Consider the following 24610-nt stretch of genomic DNA (forward strand, 5'->3'; position numbering starts at 1 on the left):
CTTGAGGGTGTGGTTTGATGTGAGTGTGTTATCATACCCTGGCAGTTACTGATGTTTGTAGCTCTTGAGACACCATAGCAACAAACTATAGCCTACCACTTCCTCAAAATAAATCAGTAAATCATTTGGACTTTTTTTGCATAGGAGGTTTTAATCACACAACTTTACATCTAGCTAAGGTGTTTGGTGCAGTATTTATTAAGTAACAAAAATGTGCATTGGAACTTGTAGTGCTCTGCAGACTATAGAGTCTGCTGCTACTATCTATTACCAGAGTATGCATATGTCTGGCACATCTGTCATGTTTCATAGCGAATCGCGTTACATAACGGGTCGTGCTGGGACACAAGATGCTTGCAAATGGGTTTTGAATTTTAGTTTTTTAAATAATAAGTGGCAGATGGGATACAAGTAAGTATGCATCACCTCAATTCTAATTTTGAAGTTAAGTGAAGTTATTAATTACACTTTGGATGGTGTATGAATAAACCCAGTCACTACAAAGATTCAGGCGTCCTTCCTTACTCAGTCGCTGGAGAGGAAGGAAACCGCTCAGGGATTTCACCACGAGGCCAATGGTGACTTTAAAACAGTTACAGAATTTAATGGCTGTGATAGAACACTGAGGATGGATCAACAACATTGTAGTTACTCCACAATACTAACCTAAATGACAGTGATAAGGAAGCCTGTACAGAATACAAATATTCCAAAACATGCATCCTGTTTGCAATAACGCACTAAAGTAAAACTGCAAAGAAATTGACATTTGGTCCTGAATAAAAAAAACGTTATGTTTGGGGCAAATCCACTGAGAACCACTCTTCATATTTTCTTTGTTATTTTTTAGATATATTTTTAATCCCCTTTTCTCTCCAATTTCGTGGTATCCAATTGGTATTTACAGTCTTGTCCATTGCTGTAACTCCCGAGAGCTGTGCGTCCCCTGAAACGCAACTCAGCCAAGCACTGCTTCTTGACAGAATGCCCGCCACTTAACCCGGAAGCCAGCCGCACCAATGTGTCGGAGGAAACACTGTACACCTGGTGACCGCATCAGCGTGCACTGCGCCCGGCCCGCCACAGGAGTCGCCAGTTGCGCGATGGGACAAGAACATCCCTGCCGGCCAAACCCTCCCCTAACCCGGAAGACGCTGGGTCTCCCGGTCGCGGCTGGCTGCGACAGAGCCTGGACTCTAACCAGCATCTCTAGTGGCACAGCTAGCACTGCGATGCAGTGCCTTAGACCACTGCGCCACTCGGGAGGCCCCTTTCATATTTTCAAGCATGGTGGTGGCTGCATCATGTTATGGGTATGCTTGTAATTGGCAAGGACTAGGGAGTTTTTGGAGGGGATAAAAATAAACGGAATAGAGCTAAGCACAAGAAAATAAGGGAAACCTGGTTGTCTGCTTTCCAAAACACTGCAAAACAAATTCACATTTCAGCAGAAATATACACTGGAGTTGAAGAATTGTAAAAAATGATGTGCAAATATTGTACAATCCTGGTGTGCAAAGCTCTTAGAGACTTACCCAGAAAGACTCTCAGCTGTAATCGCTGCCAAAGGTGATTCTAACATGTATTGTCTCAGGGGTGTGAATACTTAAGTAAAATTGTATATTTCTGTATTTCATTTTATATAAATTTGCAAAAATGTCTAAACATGTTTACACTTTGTCATTGTGTGTGTGTAGATGGGTGAGAAAAAACATATATTTAATCCATTTGAATTCAGGCTGTAACATAACAAAATGTAGAATAAGTCAAGTGTTATGAATACTTTCATAAGGCACTGTAAGTGGCCACTCCATAAAGTGCTCATGGACCAAGTGTTCTTTCAACAAATCCAACAAAACTCAGTTTTTCAATATATAGCGCATTTGGAAAGTATTCAGACCCCTTGACTTTTTCCACATTTTTCTATGTTACAGCCTTATTCTAAAAATTGATTAAATAGATATTTTTTCTCTCACCCATCTACACACACACACACACACACACACGCACACAGTACCCCATAATGACATCAATCTACACACGATACCCCATAATGACAAAGAAAAAAAAAATGCTGCAAATTTATAAAAAAATGAAAAACCGATACCTTATTTACATAAGCATTCAGATTCTTTGCTATGAGACTTGAGTTCAGGTGCATCCTGTTTCCATTGATCATCTTTGAGATTTTTCTACAACTTGATGGGAGTCCACCTGTCTATATAAGGTCTCACAATTGACATTTCATGTCAGCAAAAAACCAAGCCATGAGGTCGAAGGAATTGTCCGTAGAGCTCCGAGGCACAGATCTGGGGAAGGGTACCAAAACATTTCTGCAGCATTGAAGGTCCCCAAGAACACAAGGGCCTCCATCATTCTTAAATGGAAGAAGTTTGGAACCACCTAGATTCTTCCTAGAGCTGGCCGCCCAGCCAAACTGAGCAATCGGGGGAGAAGGGCCTTGATCAGGGAGGTGACCAAGAACCTGATGTTTAATCTGAAAGAGCTTCAGAGTTACTCTGTGGAGATGGGAGAATCTTCCAGAAGGACAACAATCTCTGCAGCACTCCACCAATCAGGCCTTTATGGTAGTGGCCAGATGCAAGCCACTCCTCAGTAAAAGGCACATAACAGCGCACTTGGAGTTTGCCAACAGGCACCTAAAGGACTCTGACCAGGAGAAAAGATTCTCTGGTCTGATGAAACTAAGATTGAACTCTTTAGCCTGAATGCCAAGCGTCACATCTGGAGGAAACCTGGCACCAACTGTATGGTGAAGCATGGTGATGGTAGCATCATGCTGTGGGGATGGTTTTCTATGGCAGGGACTGGGAGACTAGTCAGGATCAAGGGAAAGATTAACAGAGCAAAGTAAAGGGATATCCTTGATGAGCCTGCTCCACAGCCCTCAGGACCTGGTGCTAAGCCAGAGCCCGGGCTTGAACTCGATCGAACATCTCTGGAGAGACCTGAAAATATCTGCAGCGACGCTCCCCATCCCAACCGACAGAGCTTGAGAGGAACTACAGAGAAGAAAGGGAGAGACTCTCCAAATACAGGTGTGCCATGCTTGTAGCGTCATACCCAAGAAGACTCGAGGCTGTAATCGCTGCCAAAGGTGCTTCAACAAAGTACTGAGTAAAGGGTCTGAATACTTATGTAAATGTGATATTTAAGTTGTTAATTTTTTATGAATTCTCTAAAATGTCTAAACCTGTTTTTGCTTAGCCATAAATTCAGAGAACCCGATTGTAATTTTGGTGCGCAAAGAAAGGAGTCATGAGTTCATTCAGGTGCGTGTGCCAGACTCATTCTCTTCAGGACAACCCAGAGTATGACGCCATGTCATCTTGTAACTACATAAAATAGTGATCATAAACATTGACACTGTGTATGACATGAGTTTTATGATATGGAAATGTGAAGTGCACGTTTGGACTTGTTGTATGACATCAAAGCGATATTTATTGGAATCCTCAACGTCTCATCTTTCAAAATACATTGAGTCATCTTATTTCACAGCATTACCTTCATTCGCAAAAGTTGCCCAATTACCGGGAGGACTGGGGGCAACTTCTTGTCGCGTGGTGCTCAAGTTCAGAACGGCTGTCCCTCATAGTGGTCCCATGTGGCTCTGTTGGTAGAGCATGACACTTGCAACGCCAGGGTTGCGGGTTTGATTCCCACGGGGGACCGGTACGAAATAGTATGATAAATGTAGGCACTCACTACTGTAAGTCCCTCTGGATAAGAGCATCTGCTAAATTACTCAAATGTAAATGTAAAACCGATACAGCATTGTGAAGCGCAGAGCCAGAGCTCTGACGTAATGTATGGCATATTACTGTACAGCCACTACATTCCAAATTTAGGTGCTTATTATGTTCAACCCGCATACGGGGTATGAGACAAACACTGATTTAGAGGATGAAAAAAAAGAGTATACATCTCTACTCTGTTATCACTTATTGTACTGAATCGTTCAGATTCGTACAATTGAGGTTGCCATTCAAAGTTGTCATGTATTTTAACACGTTTCCTTTTCTCTCTTCTTTTTTCCTGCTCCCTCTAGTTCTCTCCACTCTTGTGAACAGCCCAACGGGAAACCTCTCCTCATACTCCCCCAGTACAGGCAAGCTCCCTCACTCCGCCTCCACCCCTACAGTACCCTCTCGAGGCCTTCCTCTCACCTCCTCTACGCTCCAACCAACCCCATCAGCCCCTACAGTGGGGACTACCACCGCCGTCCTTCAGGCAGCGTCCCTTACCCAGCCCACACAGCCTCTAGACATCGGCCCTCACAGAGGGCTGGTCCTTGAGCAAGGGAAGGAAGAAAAGCCCTCCGCTTCCAGCCTGGAGTCCAAGATCCACAGCTTCCTGCAGGTTAACCCTGGCTTTAATGCCTTTAACCTGTGCTTGACTAGCGAGACCATGCAAGCGGGAGGCAGCGACATCAGCCCCTTAGCGGGTACTGAGACCCAAGTGGGCACCCCGGTGCGGGATGAGGCCGGAGGAGGCACCCCCACCCTGGATGAGTTCTTGGACACTCCAGGAGGAGCAGAGCCCTTCCTGGCCAAGCAAGGCCAGGTCTCTTCTGGGGGAGTTCCTAAACAACCAGATGGCAGCCTGTCTCAGTCTCCAACTGCCTACCACAACCAAGCCTGGCAGGATCCCAACAACCCTCATGTCCACTTAGGACCACAACCAGGTGCTCCGAATGGGCAGGGGTACCACCAGTTGCCTTATGGAGGGAAGGAAGAGGTGCATGGAATAGGTCCTTCCCTCAGAGAGTCTGGGTTGGCCCATTACCAGCCCATCACGACACAGGTGTCAGCCCCAACCCTCGGGGAGGGGTTACCGAGTAACACACCAGGAGGGGCTCAGGCAGGGCCAAACCCCAGTGTGAGTGAAGGAGGATGGTATGGTCATCCCTACCCAGAGGGACAGGCCCTGCATCCTAACAACCACAACATGGCTGCATCAGGGGCAGGAGATGGCAAAACCCCCATGTCAGGACGGTATGCATACCAGGGGGAGGGGCAGACGCAGCCCTACCAAACAAAGGGTCCTCAAACTCTGCTTTCCCAACAGGGGGCCAACCCCTCAAGCTTCCTCACCAGCCCTCTGCCCCCCATTCCCCAGCTGCCTCCACCGCCCTTCCCTGGAATACCAGCCCCACCTGCGTCTGTCATTGTGCGAGGGGTGATGGTGCCTGTGGCGCAACCCTCACCAAACCCTGAGATGGAGGATGACAGGGCGGGCGTCAGTGCATTGGGCGGTCCAGTGATTATCAGTGATCACCAGCACAAATCTGCTTTCTACCCTGAGGGCCAACCCTATCACCCAGATGACCTTCATCGCCATGCCGATGACCCCCGTCATCACCCTGACGATTTCCGTTGTCACCCCAACGATCTACGCCGTCAGCCTGACGACCTGCATCACCTTGACAACTTCCGTCAGCACCCCCACGACCTCCATCGTCACCCAGACGATCGCTATTATCACCCAGACGATTTCCACCATCTACCTGTAGACGATCCTCATTATCCTTATAGAGTCAGAGAGCGCCTCACTCCCCCCCTCTCTCCCTCAGAAGACCCTTACTACTATAATTACCCTCCACGCAGCCCTTCCCCTCCATATGGTCACAGACCCCCCTATCACCCTCACATGGACCTGCACCACCCTGACCACATGCCCCTGCCTCCCCATCCTCCACACCGTCCTCTCCACCAGCCACACCTGAGAGGCCTCCCGTGGGGTCCCCCACGCCCAACCCTCTGTGGCCCCATGCTCAGGGGGAAACGGCCAGGGCCTCCTTTCGGGGGACACCTCAGAGGGGGACCAGGTGGTCCGTTCTTTCCCCCCAAAAGACCACACCTACCTCCGCGCTTCTGACTTGTCAACTGACTGGGGTGACATCAAATTACAGTGCTTAGGCTACCGGAATGTCATTGTGGCAGGGGGCGCGACACATCGAGGGTAGAAGAGGAGGAGAGATGAGTTGGGAAGAAGCAGAAGAATTGAGGTGTACTTTTCTCTGCTCCCCTTCTTGGTTTAAGAGGCCTGAGAGGAAGAGGGGAATAGATGAGTACAATTGGAGGAGGAGTAAATTGGGAGGATCTAAAGGAATGGAGGAGAGGATTAGTGAAGACTTGGATCTGGAGAAAGAGGGAATGGAGAGGTCGGCCTGAACAACGAAGACACAGCGGAATAGAAGAAAATAAGAGGTGGATATATAATTCAGTTTGATTTTTTTGGTCTCATATTTGTTCAAATATACAACGTTAAGTCTTTAATTCATCTTCCCCCCCTTAGTGCTAAGCGTGCAATATGCTTGTGTGCATGCGTTAGCGTGAGTGAGCTAAATCTAAGACTACTACTGTTCATTATTTAAAATGCATTTTAAGACGTTATTCTTTTGCAAAGTAGGCCTAAGTGTCAGGGATGGGTAGTTTCTTTTGTCATTTTTCAATGAAAAATTGAGGCCCGTTTTCCCATTGAAAAGACCTAACCATGATCCCGTCAGCCAGAAGAATTGCTACTCTGTGGTCTCTTTTTGTTTACGTTACATTTTATGTACGTAAACGCAAAGAGAATCGAAACTGAACATCACGTTATTTCCCTCTACAGTGTCCGTTTGTGTAGCTGGGGGGAAACTGATGATAGATTCCATCAATGTTCTGATTTTGAATGTTATATTTGTGAAGCAACACTTTGTTCAGTGCGAAAGATTGAACCTTTTACTGGCTGTGTCATCACTTCTCTCATTTCTCAGAGAAAGATGACACCAGCACAGGGGTAATAGTAGAATACAACAGGGCTTAGGGGTGGGAGGGGGGTGGTATTTTTCTTTTCCCCTAAACAACAAAGAAGAAAAGAAGTTCATTTTGGAATTGGATCAAGAAACTTTCCGCCTTCAGCTACCTTTTACTTGTACTGACTTTAATAAAAACCTGTTTTTGAAAACAATGGAAGGCTTCTTTCTTTCTCAGCCTTTGGAAATGCCTCTCACAGCTGCCTGAGTCATGTTTGCCTATTCTTCTTCCACCACGATTCTTTCCCCATCGTCACCTCTTCCACAATAACGTTAACGCCCATCAGGTTTTGGTCAATTCGAATTTAAGGCAGTCAATTCAAGATGTAAACTGAAGTTCCAATTCAATAATACAACATTTTTAAAAATGGCATTATTGAGAAGCTATTTTCAATGACTTCTCAATAAGTTCAAAAGGAGATGGTATTTATCTATTTGGGGATTTAAAATTCAAATAATTGCCTGGATTCACTGACAAAAATTCTAATTGACCCCAACCCTGATGCCCATGCACTAAACGGAAATCGAACAGAGAAATGTAAGTGCTTAGTCGTCTGTTGTACTGTAAGAAGCAATAGCCTAAGTGAATCGCATCTGTTGCCATGCAACGTGCTACTTTAATTAGCTCGTGACCATGTATTAGTTCAGCCAACAAGGTCATACCTTGTAGGTTAGCTTAGAAACACTTGGGGCCTACATTTTACGACACAAGACTTAGCAAGTGTATTAGAGGCATATCATTGCATTTCAACAGTAAACACCAAAGAATTAAACGTGATTATGAAACTTTTGTCGGACCTGGCATGTTTTTGAAAGTAATTTATTCTGCATGCAGGATAACTGCATGTTATTTCAGACTAGGGCCTGTATTCATAGAGCATTTGAGTAGGTGTGCTGATCGGGGATCAGTTTTCAGCACTCGTACTCTGAGAATCTTTATGAATACCGGCACAGATTCATACGATGTTGCCAACCGTTTCGTCAGATGGTTAGATGACTGATATTCTCAACTACTAGTTTTAATGGGGGGAGGATCATAGCCCGCTGGTGCCTGATACAAAATGGTTTTGAAACACAAGTATTCTGTGACGACAGTGCGAACCTCCACTGACCTGTAACTAAAGATATAAAACAACAAGCAATAAAGAATGCTAGTACATTATTTACATGATTGGTTAGATTGACAGGTTGATGGGCTTTTAGATCAGGGGCCTTATTCATAACGCGTCTCAGAATAGGAGTGCCGATTTAGGATCAGTTTTGCAATTTCGATTACAATAAATACGATTTCATGGACAGTTGACCTGATCCTCTGAGACTCTTGATACATATTGCCCCAGGTTAAATTGAATTGAATGGTCTGTCGATCAATTTAGACAGAAAGTACACGCAAAAACAGCTGGATCTGCTGTTGATAGGCTATGTTAAATAATGAATGGTTAGTGAAGGACCTCAATTAAGGTTACCTAAACATTAGGACTAGACTATCCCCGTGCCTTAGGTCAAAGTTTTAGCTGCCAGTGCACACTATTAGAGAAGTCTATCACCATAGCCTGCATCACTATGCTTCCATGAAAATACTTTCAGTTGTAGAAAACCAGTACCTCTAGGCATGGGGTCATACACTACATTACCAAAAGTATGTGGACACCTGCTCGTCGAACATCTCATTTCAAAATCATGGGCATTAATATGGAGTTGGTCCCCCTTTGCTGCTATAACAGCCTCCACTCTTCTGGGAAGGCTTTCCTCTAGAAATTGGAACATTGCTGCGGGGACTTCCATTCAGCCACAAGAGTATTAGTGAGGTCGGGCACTGATTTTGGGCGATTAGGCCTGGCTCGTAGTCGGCGTTCCAATTCATCCCTAAGCTGTTCGATGGGGTTGAGGTCAGGGCTCTGTGCAGGCCAGTCACGTTCTTCCACACCGATCTTGACAAACCATTTCTGTATGGACCTTGCTTTGTGCACGGGGACATTGTCATGCTGAAACAGGAAAGGGGCTGCCCCAAACTGTTGCCACAAAGTTGGAAGCACAGAATTGTCTAGAATGTCATTGTATGCTGTAGCCTTAAGGTTTCCCTTCACTGGAACTAAGGGGCCTAGCCCGAACCATGAAAAACAGCCCCAGACCATTATGCCTCATCCACCAACCTTTACATTTGCCACTATGCATTCGGGCAGGTAGTATTCTCCTGGCATCCGCCAAACCCAGATTTGTCCGTCGGGACTGCCAGATGAAGCGTGATTCATCACTCCAGAGAACGTGTTTCCACTTCTCCAGAGTCAAATTGCGGCGAGGTTTACACCACTCCAGCCGACGCTTTGCATTGCGCATGGTGATATTAGGCTTGTGTGTGGCATTCATGATGCTCCCAACGAACAGTTATTGTGCTGATGTTGCTTCGAGGCAATTTGGTACTCGGTAGTGAGTGTTGAAACCGAGGACAGACGATTTTTACGCACTTCAGCATTCTGCAGTCCCATTCTGTGAGCTCGTGTGGCCTACCACTTCGTGGCTGGGCCCGTGTTGCTCCTAGATGTTTCCACTTCACAATAACAGCACTTACAGTTGACCGGGGCAGCTCCAGAAGGGCAGAAATCTGACAAACTAACTTGCTGGAAAGGTGGCATCCTATGACGCTGTCACTTTGAAAGTCACTGAGCTCTTCAGTACGGGCCATTTTACTACCAATGTTTGTTTATGGAGATTGCATAGCTGTGTGCTGATGTTATACACCTGTCAGCAACAGGTGCTGGTTGAAATGGACGAATCCACTAATTTGTGGACATGTAGTAAAAAGATGAGCTTTGATAAATGTTGTAGTTTAAATTAAATGCAGTGCTGGTTTGATCAAATTCTGGCCTTGACTTCAATATAAAACATTCTCTATGTGATTCTTTACAATAATAACAATACTAGAATAAGAAGAATTAACCAAACACTTAAATGCTGCCAGGGCACATATGTCTCAAGTAGACTTTGAATAAGTACTGAGGGAATACCCTTTAAGGAAGACTCTTTATTGAAATGGCATTTAAGTGTTGAGTGAGCTTAATTGAAAATCATTGTAGCATTTTGTGGCTTTTTCAGTAATGGGAAAAGTGCTTGTGAGCTACCCATAAAAAAACTACCAAATGATAGGTGATTATTTTACATATGACCGCTATGGTTACAAACAGTTTCTCCGTAAGTGACCATGGAGATTTTGTTTTTATTTAACCAGGCAAGTCAGTTAAGAACAATGTATTATTTACAATGACTGCCTACCCCGGCGACACTGGGCCACCCTATGGAACTCCCAATCACAGCCAGATGTTAGCCTGGATTCGAACCAGGGACTTTAGTTACGCCTCTTGCACTGAGATGCAGTGCCTTAGACCGCTGCGCCACTCGGGAGTCCAAGATCACATAGGCCTATATATTTAAAAAAGGGAATCAAATCTTTCGTGTAGGGTAATATTTGACATAGTGTAGGATGTGTGTGCATGTTGAACACATACAAACGTGGGCAATGTTCAGTATTCGGGCGCTAGATGTCAGTAAAGACTCTCAGGCATTTGTATCGCAGTAGGACCATACGATAACATCTGACTGAGCAATGTTTTGAGACACAAGTAAAGTATCGCACGGTCATGGTTTACATGTAGCGTAGTATTGCCTATTCATAAGGACGGTGCCGCCTCGCCTGGTGCGAGCGTTGAACGTTTCCCCGCCCATTTTAAGAGCCCCGCATTTAAAGTTCTTGGCGAATGTTTTAAATTGTGGCCAATCAGTGCCCGGAACCGTGCATAATAGCTCCGTGGCCCAATGTTTTGCCCAGGCTCTTTCCCAAGTGCGCGTTTTCGAACTGTGCAGTGTGTAGGCCAGGGCGCAACATTTGGATAGAAATACGGTATGTAGAACAAACATGCCTATAATCCGACATGTAGATTAAGGAATCACGTCGGGCCGAGTCATTGAATTTCTATCTGCAACGTTCGAGAACGTTTTGCAACTGAACGTGGCCCAGGTGCAGGCACATTCAGGAAACTGTCGCACAAACAGATAAGAATGACAGGTCAGAGGCTAATATCCTACAAATTGTGACGTTTTTACGAATGTTGAATGTAAAATTATAGAGTAGAAACAATTTCAACATGATGCAAAGAGATTGTTATTTGAATATTATAGCCACACTCAATGTGGGCATACCGTCAACGAACATACATGTTAACAAAGGAGCTAATGCATTCCCTGAAGTTTTCATGTGCAAATATCTGTGTAGTGCTCACGGAAGGACATTCCATGAGTGCAAAATTACTTTAAAAATAAAACATGACTTGCAGCTATAGCCTACCATTTATTTTACAAGGTCTCATGTGACCAAAAAAAACCTTAAACAATAGAGTAGCAGCCTTACAGATTGTTTTTAAATGTGTAAACCTTGTGGGATTTTTTGTTTTCATAAAACAACTGTGGTGTGAAGTCTAACTCTGGTCTCTGCATTGCCCCTACAAGGATAATTGTTAGCCTAATTTATGAAAGTTCTGTTTTATTTGCTTTATTAATTGATTTCCCTCACCTTATCTTACTCTGGTCTAATACCTCTTTTCTTTCCATCCTTCCTTTCTCCTTCTGTTAAACAGTAACCTGGATGACTCATGGTGACCTGTGCGAGGAGTGGGAAACCGCTGGCGTGAGTGACATACAATACAACAAGGTCTGATGTTATCTCAATGTCCACTAACCACAGTAATAACACATTTAACACCGCCAAATAAGTGCTAAGTACAGGGCAGTTTCTCTGACACAGATGTAGCCCTGTGATGGTATAAAATTCAAGATCGAGCAAGAATTTCTATTAAATGCTTTTGAGGCCAGGATTAGGCATAATCTGTGTCTGGGACAACTCCACTACATGACAGGCCTTGTATTGACCATAATGTAGTTCAGCAAAGTAATTATATTGATCAATTCCACAGGTTTGTGACACAATTTTAGTCAAGGTACATTGTTATTCAAGCACCCTCTAGTGGTGCAATGTGACCACAATGTTATTATCAGGGTGGTGGTATGATTCACTAAGGCTGCGTCGCAAATGGCTCCCTGGTCAAAGTAGTGCACTATATAAATAATCTCGTTCCCTGACACTTCCGCCCAAATAACAAAGCCAATAAGATTGATGTGAAATTTACGGCGTGATAGGCATTGGCTTAATCGGCTTAATCTACCAACCAAGCATCTCCCGCTACACACACCCCCCCCCCCCCCCCCCTCTAAAGTATGAGTGAAATCCTGTGACGTTATTGGGCCCTTGTGATTAAATCAGGAAGCCGTCAAGGACGACCAATGTTAATTTCAAATACCTTCCCCCACATCCAGTAGAAAGAGGAGTGGGAGGCCCCAGTGCACAAATGAGCAAGAGAACAAGTACATTAGAGTGTCTAGTTTGAGAAACAGATGCCTCACAAGTCCTCAACTGGCAGCTTCATTAAATAGTACCCACAAAACACCAGTCTCAATGTCAACAGTGAAGAGGTGACTCTGGGATGCTGGAATGTCATTGTATGCTGCCTTGTGATAAATACAATTTGATTTGAGTAGTGCCTGTTGTCATTGACTCATCATGGACATAACCCATTTTAACATGGACATTGCCATTGAAGGCTACCAACAGTTGAAATTAGTCAACTGGGTGGGGATTTCTATGTTGGGAGCATTCAGCCAATGAAAAACAAGAACATTTACTACTTTAAAGTGGAGATGGCCTCATTGGTGCTGCCCATTCCATAACAGAGAAAAAGATGAGTCCTCTATCTAGCTCTATGTCCTGTGCATCTCCCCTTTCATTGGCTAGAATGGTCACACCTGATCTTTGAGGACATGTATTTCCATTGTTTGAGCTGTCAATCTACTATCTTGTCAATATAATAGACAATCTTTGGTTGTATCGGTCCGACGTCTTGGCAATAAAGAAATTGTGTCTATAACTCTCAAAAAACACTTTGTTTGTCGTAGACGGACAAGATTAATATGAACTGAGAGGCGAGTTCATAATGAGTTCAGGAAGCCAAGCTTGAGCTCTAAGATGTTCACAGTGATGGGGAAAGACGTTTTGAAAAAATATGCACATTTTCTCTAACACTAAACATACAAATATGTATTTTACATAAGGAAGATGAAATCTTATAGTTAGTCGTTTTATAATTTGATGATGCTATATTTAGAAAGCATATGTCATTTCTAGCCTTATTCATACAGTTTTGTTGAATAGAAAATACATCATATAAGTTATTCCATATTTGTATCATATTTGTACTGTGTACTTGAGCATTCGTCCTCAAAAGCTACTACAACTCAGCAATTTATAACTATTTTTACCAGAAAGGTGAGATTCTAACCTGTCTTGGAGTATTCTGCATTACTAGTTATTCTTTATGGCCCTCTCATGATAAATAATTACTTTTGGGGATTACGTAGATTACATTTCTGATTACATTTAGTTACATTTAACTGGCTTTAAGGGTGTAGGCTTTCTTTTCAGTGAAGCCATTCACTAGCTAGCTATGTTTTTTGTTAATTAGCTAGATGGAAGTTGTGTTTTTGCAATCCCACTGGCAGAAGTTCATGCCTGAGTCGTGCCTCCATTTGTAAATTCGCAAAATTTAAATGATGACAAACACTTTACTCTGTAGGTCACTCCCGTAGAATTCTATGATCCCTCCCACTAGGCCCACTTTGATTCGTTTACATCCCAGACTCATATGCGCTGTGCGCAATAGGACGCACGCAGCCTAATACATACCTACCGAGCTCAACTGGCTAACTGGCTGTATTGTTACGATTGATTGTCTGTGTGTAGCTGTCCCTTCTCTCTTTGAATGTGTCTCTTGAAAAGAGAGGTAAGGGCTGTGAGAATGAGGAGGACAACCAGAGGGGAGCAGAGTGGTTGAGAGACAGCTGAAGGACATGCCACTGCCACTTAGTCAGGGAAAGTAAGTGCAGCCAGAATGAGTGAGCATGGTGCTCCAAACACAAGGCCAGACAGGCTAATCTCTCTGTTACACACGCACACACACACACACACACACAGTATTCTACTTTGGAAGATTCTGTACATTTAGACCATGTATTTTACTTACCAGATTTGATTAAAATAAAAGCAATAATAACATGTTTACTTCTCTTTAAACAACAGTAAAATATTTATATTATCATAGCCAACTGTTTTTATTGCTCAATTACTTTTGCATGAACTATAGGCTGACGTCATGCCCATTGTTGATGCATTATGAGGCACAGTGAGTGACAGTCTAGATACTCCCAGCTGTGTTGATAGGATCATCATATTAATATTTGTGGGATAGATCGCACTTTAGAATGTTTATAGAAAGTGCTATATCTTGAAAATGTCACCGCTGACATGCATCTTTTTTTTAAAATATTTCTAAATCAACAGCAGACAAATGAGCAATTAGTAAAATACCCCTTTTAGTGTGATTTTAATGTAATGATAACTACAATCTGTAGTTCTCTCAGGCTTCTCTTTTGTCATCAGTGAAATTACTACAATATGACAAAAGAGATGATAATTATGTACATAACAAACCCTGGCATTGTAGTGGCTTTCTGGTAATGGTCAACTGATGTCCTTGGTCAGCTACCCCAAATATTTGTATTTTTTCTCTTCTTTTTTTCATTGAAATGCACCATCTGAAATAATCTGCCAATTTAAAAAATGTTTTTAAACGTCAGTCATTGTATTTTATCATTAAGTTGAGTAAGATGAAATCGAAAGGTAGTTTAAAGTTCTTGGTCCTTTATCCATGCATGTGCGTAGGGATGGAAGAGGAGATGGGATTTAAGGACGGATGACAGATGGTAATCTCACCAAAAATAAAGCAGGAAGTACCAGTGACTCGCTCAATACGGAAGTGGTCAGATGACGCGGATGCTGCACTACAGGACTGTTTTGCTAGCACAGACTGGAATATGTTCCGGGATTCATCCAATGGCATTGAGGAGTACACCACCTCAGTCATCGGCTTCATCAATAAGTGCGCCGATGACGTCGTCTCCACAGTGACTGTACGTACATATCCCAACCAGAAGCCATGGATTACTGGCAACATCCGCATCAAGCTAAAGGCTAGAGCTGCCGCTTTCAAGGAGCGGGAGACTACTCCGGACACATAAGAAATCCTGCTATGCCCTCAGATGAACCATCAAACAAGCAAAGTGTCAATACAGGATTAAGATTGAATCCTACTACACTGGCTCTAATGCTCGTCGGATGTGGCAGGGCTTGAAAACTATTACGGACTACAAAGGGATACCCAGACGAGAGCTACCCAGAGCCTCCCAGACTAGGTAAAGGCCTTTTATGCTCGGTTCGAGGCAAGTAACACTGAAGCATAGCAACAGCTGTTCTGGATGACTGTGTGATCTTGCTCAGTAGCAACATCGGTAGCTGATGTGAACAAAACCTTTAAACAGGTCAACATTCACAAAGCCACTGGGCCAGACGGATTACCAGGACGTGTACTCAAAGCATGCGTGGACCAACTGTCAAGTGTCTTCACTGACATTTTCAAGCTCTCCCAGAAAGAGTCTCATACCTACAGTTGAAGTCGGAACTTTACATACACTTAGGTTGGAGTCATTAAAACACGTTTTTCAACCACTCTACAAATTTATTGTGAACAAACAATAGTTTTGGCAAGTCGGTTAGGACATCTACTTTGCATGACACAAGTAATTTTTCAACAATTGTTTACAGACAGATTATTTCATTTATAATTCACTGTATCACAATTCCAGTGGGTCAGAAGTTTACATACACGAAGTTGACTGTGCATTTAAACAGATTGAAAAATTCCAGGAAAGGATGTCATGGCTTTAAAAGCTTCTGATAGGCTAATTGACATAATTTGAGTCATTTGGAGGTGTACTTGTGGAGGTATTTCAAGGCCTACCTTCAAACTCAGTGCCTCTTTGCTTGACATCATCATGGGAAAATCTAAAGAAATCAGCCAAGACCTCAGAAATAAAATTGTAGAGCTCCACAAGTCTGGTTCATCCTTGGGAGCAATTTCCAAACGTTCATCTGTACAAACAATAGTACACAAGTATAAACACCATAGGACCACGCAGCCATCATACCGCTCAGGAAGGAGACGCGTTCTGTCTCTTAGAGATGAACGTACTTTGGTGCGAAAAGTGCAAATCAATCCCAGAAGAACAGCAAAGGACCTTGTGAAGAAGCTGGAGGAAACATGTACAAAAGTATCTATATCCACAGTTAACGAGTCCTATATCGACATAACCTGAAAGCCCGCTCAGCAAGGAACAAGCCACCTCTCCAAAACCGCCATTAAAAAGCCAGACTATGGTTTGCAACTGCACATGGGGACAAAGATCATACTTTTTGGATGTCCTCTGGTTTGATGAAACAAAAATAGAACTGTTTGGCCATAATGACCATTGTTATGTTTGGAGGAAAAAGGGGGAGGCTTGCAAGCCAAAGAACAACATCTCAACTGTGAAGCACGGGGGTGTGGGTGCTTTGCTGCAGGAGGGACTGGTGCACTTCACAAAATAGATGGCATCATGAGGGAGGAAGATTATGTGGATATGATGAAGCAACATCTGAAGACATCAGTCAGGAAGTTAAAGTTTGGTCGCAAATGGGTCTTCCAAATGGACAATGGCCCCAAGCATACTTCCAAAGTTGTGGCAAAATGGCTTACGGACAACAAAGTCAAGGTATTGGAGGGGCCATCACAAAGCCCTGACCTCAATCCTATAGAAAACTTGTGGGGAGAACTAAAAAAGCGTGTGTGAGCAAGGAGGCCTACAAACCTGACTCGGTTACACCAGCTGTGTCAGGAGGAATGGGCCAAAATTCACCCAATTTATTGTCTACGCAAAATGTGTGACCCACATTTTGCGTAGAACCTTCACCCCAGTCTGAACCTTCACCCCAGTCTGAGGTCCTGAGAACTCTGGATCAGGTTTTCATCAAGGATCTCTCTGTACTTTGCGCCGTTCATCTTTCCCTTGATCCTGACTAGTCTCTCAGTCCCTGCCGCTGAAAAACATCCCCACAGCATGATGCTGCCACCACCATGCTTCACCGTAGGGATGGTGCCAGGTTTCCTCCAGACGTGACGCTTGGCATTCAGGCCAAAGAGTTCAATCTTGCTTTCATCAGACCAGAGAATCTTGTTTCTCATGGTCTGAGAGTCTTTAGGTCCCTTTTGGAAATCTCCAAGCGGGCTGTTATGTGCCTTTTACTGGGAAGTGGCTTCCGTCTGACCACTCTACCATATAGGCCTGATTGGTGGCGTATGTCGTGGAAAATCATCTCAGAAATATAACGCTTTATCAGAACTTGTGAAATCAAAACATGCTTTTATTTACAATTGTAAAACCATCTGGAATGTCCCGCAGAACACACACCCTCCCAGAGCACTGGTTCGCTCTTTATACCCAAATAGCATATGAGTCCACCCCATATGCAAATAAACATACTTCCCCTAATTCTTCAACATCATTATCTTTTTAGTTCAGGCTTCCTGCATGTTCACGCATACTAACGCCCATCATCTGCTTTCAGTTAAATTATAATAGTGGTCAGACCCTCTATCTTAGTGTGTCAACAAACTCTTTTTCCCTTCCCTTCACCACTAAATCAATGCACTCTTTGTTCTGTTCCCCCCCTATCCTTAGGGTATCCAATTGCTTTTTGGCGCCTAGGTGTCTGACACATACGTAGTGGAATGGGTAGACTATAAATCTAGTGTGTCAAAGCTTTTTCCATACATGTACTTTAAAGCACGTATGACTTTGACCATCTGCTAATCTTTGGTTTCCTGTATTTACCAGAATGGCAAATGCACTCATCTGCCTTCTTATACTATTTTCTAGTATACTCCTGTCTATTGTTTAATAGTGTGATATCTACCTACATATGTCAATTACTCCTACACGTACTGCAGAGATGGTTGTCCTTCTGGAAGGTTCTCCCAACTCTGGAGCGCTGTCAGAGTGAACAAGGCCCTTCTCCCCTGATTGCTCAGTTTGGCCGGGCTGCCAGCTCTAGGAAGAGTCTTGGTGGCTCCAAACTTCTTCCATTTAAGAATGATGGAGGCCACTGTGTTCTTGGGGACCTTCAATGCTGCAGACGTTTTTTGGTACCCTTCCCCAGATCTGTGCCTCTTTTTCTTCTACTTTTTAACAAATGTTTAGCTTTGTCATTATGGTGTGTTGATTGCTGAGGAATATATTTTATTTAATCAATTTTAGAATAAGGCTGTAACGTAATAAAATGTGGGAAAAGTCAAGGGGTCTGAATACTTTCCGAAGGCACTGTATACATATTCTACATTGTAATACACTACCCCTACATGCCATTGTGTGCTGGAGTTATGGGTTTATAACACATTCATAACTGAATTGAATGTGGGATGCATAACTACTTTTCCCTGAAGGAGGGAAACGAGGCAAAACATACAACTTCAATAGAAGACTTAAAATCATGCCTGACAAGACCAATGAAATCATAAGCGTATCCTATTATAGTGTGGATACAGGAGTAGCCTATTCACTAGAAACTTTCGTTTGTTCAAATTTCTGTCAGTGCGAAATAGCTAGAAAGCTTTCGTATTTCCACTTGGCTGCACCTACGGTTATGAGAACGATAAATCAAGTGCAATACCTGCGTCGATCTGTGACGAGCAGCAACACACCGGAAAGTTACAAGAAGAACAAGAATGGTTACCTCACCCGGTCATGTGACATTTGTTGTTTATCGATTTTTCGCCCACACCAGATGTCTGGACCTTGGACAGGTAACAGGTAGGTCGCCAGTTCGTCCCTTGTTGTCAGAAATACAGCATGCATACACATTTGTTTTGTGTTTGGTTTAAAAAACGTGTTAAACCAGTAAGGAAGGTTACGTAACTAAGGTGAATAAAGAAAGTTGCATACACAACATCGAATGTAGGAAGAGGAGGAAGGGAAGCGCTACTAAGGTACACAATAGTACATTTTGGTAGATAGAAGGTGCTCTTTGGTAAAAGGGGTAAATTGGTCATCAAAAATTAAGGAGGAACAAGGCACTCTTCATATAATTAATTAAAATGCCTTTATTAGTATGGCATGTTCAATAGAAACAAAGTTGTTTTTAAACTGACGCGTTTCGGCTGCAGGGCCTTCGTCAGGGAGTACAAGAAAAAAAGAATTTCCTCTTTTTGTACAGATTTTCCAATTAGCCCTAATTGGAAGAGGGAGTGGTTACAAAATTGATTGGACACACCTAGTAAGCAATAATATACACATTAAAAGGTGAAATACTGTAGCAATGTTATCATAAACATACAACTCCAAGTTAGAAGTATCAGAACACTTAGAAAGGTAGTTCTAACCTTACATATTACTGGGAGAAGTGTCAAGAATAAGAAAGCAATATATTCCATAGTACACTAGAACAGAGCAAAACATGAACAACAGTCTAAACATAGCTGAGGGCAATTGAGTAAAAATGTCCACTAGATGACAGCAAATGAATCTATCATGACCCTACAGGAAGGGTGGGAAATCCATATCTTCATTTAAACCAGGGTATTTAGTGGCCTGTAGTTTGTAAATCCATATCTTCATTTAAACCAGGGTACCTAGTGGCCTGTAGTTTGTAAATCCAAAAACTTTCCCTTTGGTTTAACTGTTTAAGACGGTCCCCTTTTCTAATAGAGGCTGGAACATGATCAATACCCATAGCTTGTAGGGAGGCAGGATTGCCATGGTGTAAGGACTTGTAGTGCCTTGCCATGGGGTAGTCTTCATTGCCTACCCGTATGGCGTACTTGTGTTCCGCCAAGCGGTCTTGAAGGCGTCTCTTTGTCCGTCCAATGTAGAACACCTTGCACTGTGGACATTCCAATCTATAGATGGCATGAGTGGTTTTGCAGTTAATGAAATGCTTGATGTAATACTCCATTTTGGAAGCTGTGTCAACAAAATACTTATTCTGTGCAATATTTCTGCAACGGTTACATTTAAAAGAGCTCTTGGGTTTGTGGTCAAGCCAAGTTTTTTGAGAGTCACCCGGAAGATAACTGTGGACTAATTTGTCATTTAGGGTAGGTAACAAGTCATGCATTACCGGTAATGTAACCCCTACAGCTCCCATACGTGCATAAATATTCCCAACACAACCCCAGCACCACAGCGTTATGATTTGTCATTGCTTTTTGTTTGTCAAAGTAGACCCCACATGGCACAATGTGAATTTAAACATAGACTCCGTGATATGACCTGAACACGGGCATCAATGATATTACCCATTGAGCATGAGGCACAAGGGTGCACTTGTTAGCATCCTTGTGAACTTCTATACATGTCGGCTGTGTGAGTGAGCCAGAACGGCGGTCTACTGCAGGTGCTTTTCCTCAGCTGACAAATCACTTTCACTTATGTGAAAATAAAATTCTTGCTTATGCTCCATATGTGCACAAGCAAGCCATGCTTGTGGGAGACTTTTATTAGTGGGCCAGCCATGATAATTGAAATGCACTTTTTAGGAAAATAAGAAAAAGACAAACAAGCCTCCAGGGATTAGGTTCAGATGGAGACAAAGGGATGAGAGAGGACAGATTGTTCCTCAGACCAGGAAGGCAACTACATCCACTTCTGTTGGTAAATTTCATCCCGTCTAGGTGTTTAATTTTATTGGTCCCTGATCTGACGTTTTCCTTTCAAACATACTGTATCATAGCATATCAAACGTTTGTTGCCGTGCCATAGGCCGGTCTAGTACCATCTACCCACAGCACATAATACATTACATGCAGGTATGATCCCACCTTTCCCTGTCTCTAACTGTTGTCTGTCTCTGATGAAAATACATATTTAACAAAAGGAGAGTCAGAATTCCAGAAAATCTTTCGAATTAACCTTTTTATTACCAATTCTTTTCAGCTCCAAGGGCCAGTACATCAAGAGCCAGACTAGTGCAACATTTTGGACCAGTCACTGAGGAGGAAGAATCAGGTATTGATGAGCGATTGAATATATTAATCTATACAATTCCTTGTTATTCAGTGGGCTTGTAATTCATTTATTGTATTTTTATTAAAACTGTCATTGGTAGTTGAAACAATAACAAAGCACACTCCCCTCCCCTGTTTTGGTTAAAAGCTGAGTGATGGGGTTGGCGAAATGTAACAGCTTTCAATTTATTGACAGCTATTATTGCAATAAACCATCAATGTTATTAAAATAATAGTTTTAACCATATATCATTAATATAAATTCAAAAATGGCTTTATCAACTTCTGAATGCCCCTTAAGTCTAATCCTTTTTTGCATATCTTATTTTATAGACGAGGACCAGTGGATAGGAATCCACTCCAGTTTTAAACACTGATGAAGAAATAGGTATGTTTAAATGGTTTAACTTTCAAAATTGTGGTCATCTTGGTGTTACTGAATTATACTGCACTACAGCTTTATTTTGACAGTGATGCAACATTTTTAAATGTGTCTCAAGTCTCCAGAATGCCGGATTTGAGATCAAATGTTTATGAGGTTACAGTACAGAATGTCACCTTTTATTTCAGGGTATTTCAGGGCAATAACAACATCCTGGCAGAGCTTTTTCATCCACATTTCCTTTAATATGAAGCAATCTGCCATTCCACATTATGGAGTTTGTCTTAGTTGAATTCATTTACAGAGTCGTTCCTTTTGTAACCACTGTCTGTAATTGTGAAAGCTGGAAGCATTTGCCTTTGAGGAGAGTTTACTCTGTAGTCAAAATACACAGAGTGTACAAAATATTCCTAATATTGAGTTGCACTCCCTTTTGCCCTCAGAACACCCTCAATCCGTCAGGGCATGGACTCTACAAGGTGTCGAAAGCGTTCCACAGGGATGCTGGCCCATGTTGACTCAAATGCTTCCCACAGTTGTGTCAAGTTGGCTGGATGTCCTTTGGGTAGTGGACCATTCTAGAGACACACTGGTAAATGTGGATCGTGAAAACCCCAGCAGCGTTGCAGTTCTTGACACAAACCGTTGGACCTGGCACCTACTACCATACCCCTTTCAAAGGCACTTAAATATTTTGTCTTGCTCAGTCACCCTCTGAATGGTACAGATACACAATCCATGTCTCAATTGTCTCAAGGCTTAAACATCCTCCTTTAATCTGTCTCCTCCCCTTTATCTACACTGAAGTGGATTTAACAGATGACATCAATAAGGGATCATAGCTTTCACCTGGTCAGTTTGTCAGGGAAAGAGAATGTTTTGTACTCGGTGTGTTTTTGATGTTTTAAGAACATTCAGAATTTCTATTCGACGATGGGATCAAGTTCTATTGTTTGATATTCCAATTTAGACTTTACTCAATATTTTGTTCTGCCCTGCAATTGAATTTACTGTAGAATCAAAGTTGATGTTTTTGGCTTGTCACACCATAGATTGTGCAGAGATATATTTGCTGTCACCTACTTACTATGTGCGTTTTAATAGATTAATTATATGATATTCTTAATTTAATCCTTTTCCCAATTTTTGTGTTTTCAAAAAAGCAATACTTCATAGAGAAATTAACATCCTCCTAGCTGACTTCGAAGACCCTGAGTGTTCAAATCCTGCTGTGCATGGTGCATCACACAGTTGGAGTGTGAGGAAGGAACTCTCACAGGATAGGTGGAGGGAGTCCAGGCCTAGGATTGTAGATTCTCTGCTGGCTGCAGAGCATGCTTCTCAGAAGATCTGTCAGTCATGCAATGTGAAAAGGGCAATTCTGCGATGTAGAGACTGTCTGCCGAAACAGCTTTACTGCGAAGACTGCGATTTCTCTACACATGCAAAGTTCCCCCTTGCATAACAGACAGTCCATGATCAAGGGGTTCTACATGCCCCTTCCTTTAACTACAGCCATATCTCTCCACAGTGATAGCAAATATGCACTTCATGAACAGGTAGATCTGTTCAGCTCTTTTGAAGAGCATGAAAGTGTCAGCCCCAGGAATGTCCCATCTGGCGTTTATGTGGATTTTGGAGCAGCGAACTGACTTCTTTGGCAGGATAACAATCAATTATAATCAGCTTTACCAATGTCTGACTTCAGGTTAACTATGTTACATTTTGTTACAACACTTTGTGTAACAACTTTATTTCCAGTACTATAACTATGTTAAAACTTCAGGTCTCTTGCTACAGTATGTGTTAGCCTCCTGCACCACTGTCCTGCCATGCACCTTATCTGTGCCCCTCTTGCATCCAATATTTCTGCTCTTTACAACATAAGTACTCGTCCTACTTTTGCATTGGCTTTCACCTGCTTTGCTGTCAACACTATGTACTGGCGCTGCTTTAACTCAAATCCAGTCAGCCATAGTGAATTATAGTATGTTTTGTTTATACTATTGTAAGTTATTTCATATATTTTCTATATGTATTTTTCCCTTACCAGAACGGAATGATCTGTGGGGACACTTTTCAAAAAAGCTTCTTTGAGTGGACATACTGCCGCTCTGAAATTGATCAGGTCTGTGATATACAGGACTTTGACTGCCCAGCCTGTTCACCCAGCATGCTTGCAGTGTCAGTGGACGGGAACAAGAAGCTGTATCGATTCAAAAAAGGGTATGTACTATTCATAATTTATCAAATAACACCGTACTCTATATCATTTAAACAATCCAAATAAGGTTTGCCTTTTCTTTGTCCAGTGTGAACGTTTTCAAATGCAGTCGAGGTCATTTTTAGCTTAAATGTTTTGAGTTTGTAATGAAATTAATTATCAACATTGTCAAGTGTCCCACAATCAGTTACTGAGGTTGATTGCTATTTCTTATGTCATATATTTAATGTATTTCACCTATCCTTTCAAGGACTGATGACAAAGAATTCTTTGATGGCGTATTTATCTGCAAGGATGAGGATGTGTCTGACTTTGTGAACTATGTCCATACAAAGACTAAACATGTACGTTTCCTGTGTATCTTCTAATCTGTGAAATAGGACTGGCCTCGGGCCATCTGACTCAAAGGCAGACTCGTTATACACTATTCCAATAAGAACATATCATTTTGGAGAGATGGTAATCCTCTCTCTTCAAGTCCAGGGTCTTTACACCACCTCCCTCTGTTCAGAAATGCAACACACTTTACAATTGCTTCTTTTTGACACTCAATCTCCAACTTCTGATCTCCATTGTAGCGAACACAGGGGGTAGCTCAGCGCTCTCAGCTAGATTTTAAAAACCTAACCACTGTCCCGTTAACACTCCCCCCCCCAAAACATATTTCCTACCTTATACTCCCTTGTCTAGGGTTATGGAAAAGGGGTATGTGGAGCATCCTAGTGGACAGCAGCTAAAGACTCGGCAAGGAAAACAAACAACAAACTTGATGAAGAGGGATTCGACGTTGCCGTCTGCCGCCACGAAATACTTCTAAGGAGCCTCAACATGATGCGCGGAGAGATATTTGCGTACAACACTGTTCTTGCAGAAGGAATTGTCTGGCAGCAGGAACATACAATTCATGTGTACGGATGTGATCTGCAAATTTTGGCCATACCCGACCAAAGTTGCCCATCATTGTCCAGAGCTCGCCACTCTTCTAGACATGAAGCTACTTCTTTCCGTCACGCATGCAAAGGCACATCGTTTGAAATGCGAGGTAAGTTTTTCTTTATTAAACTGTTCAAAGAGAATTTCCAGCTTCAGTCCTTTACAAGGCTTCTCATTCAGATGTTTGCTATTCACATAATTGCAATATTAAGTCAATA

General features: G+C 42.6%; 1 protein-coding gene across 15 annotated transcripts in view; it reads left to right on the plus strand.

Annotated features, from left to right (window-relative positions):
• The window catches only part of LOC129819503 (regulation of nuclear pre-mRNA domain-containing protein 2-like), a 50318-nt gene that overhangs the window by 23064 nt on the left and 2644 nt on the right, over window positions 1-24610 (plus strand). For 4 of the 15 annotated variants that reach the window (XR_008754091.1, XR_008754095.1, XR_008754094.1 and 1 more), the window contains exons 10-14: window positions 4073-6233; window positions 11449-11522; window positions 20783-20854; window positions 21187-21241; window positions 23289-24501. Coding sequence is in view for 1 of the 15 variants with exons in the window: in XM_055875819.1 (XP_055731794.1) it covers window positions 4073-5901 (1829 nt within the window). In the remaining 14 variants the exon portion in view is untranslated. Of the gene's footprint in view, window positions 1-4072; window positions 6976-11448; window positions 11523-12065; window positions 18662-20782; window positions 20855-21186; window positions 21242-21678; window positions 24502-24610 lie in introns of those variants that run through there. The other 11 variants (XR_008754087.1, XR_008754086.1, XR_008754090.1 and 8 more) reach the window with 11 other exon arrangements.

The sequence above is a fragment of the Salvelinus fontinalis genome, chromosome 22 (assembly GCF_029448725.1).
Source record: "Salvelinus fontinalis isolate EN_2023a chromosome 22, ASM2944872v1, whole genome shotgun sequence".
NCBI classification, from domain to species: Eukaryota; Metazoa; Chordata; class Actinopteri; order Salmoniformes; family Salmonidae; genus Salvelinus; species Salvelinus fontinalis.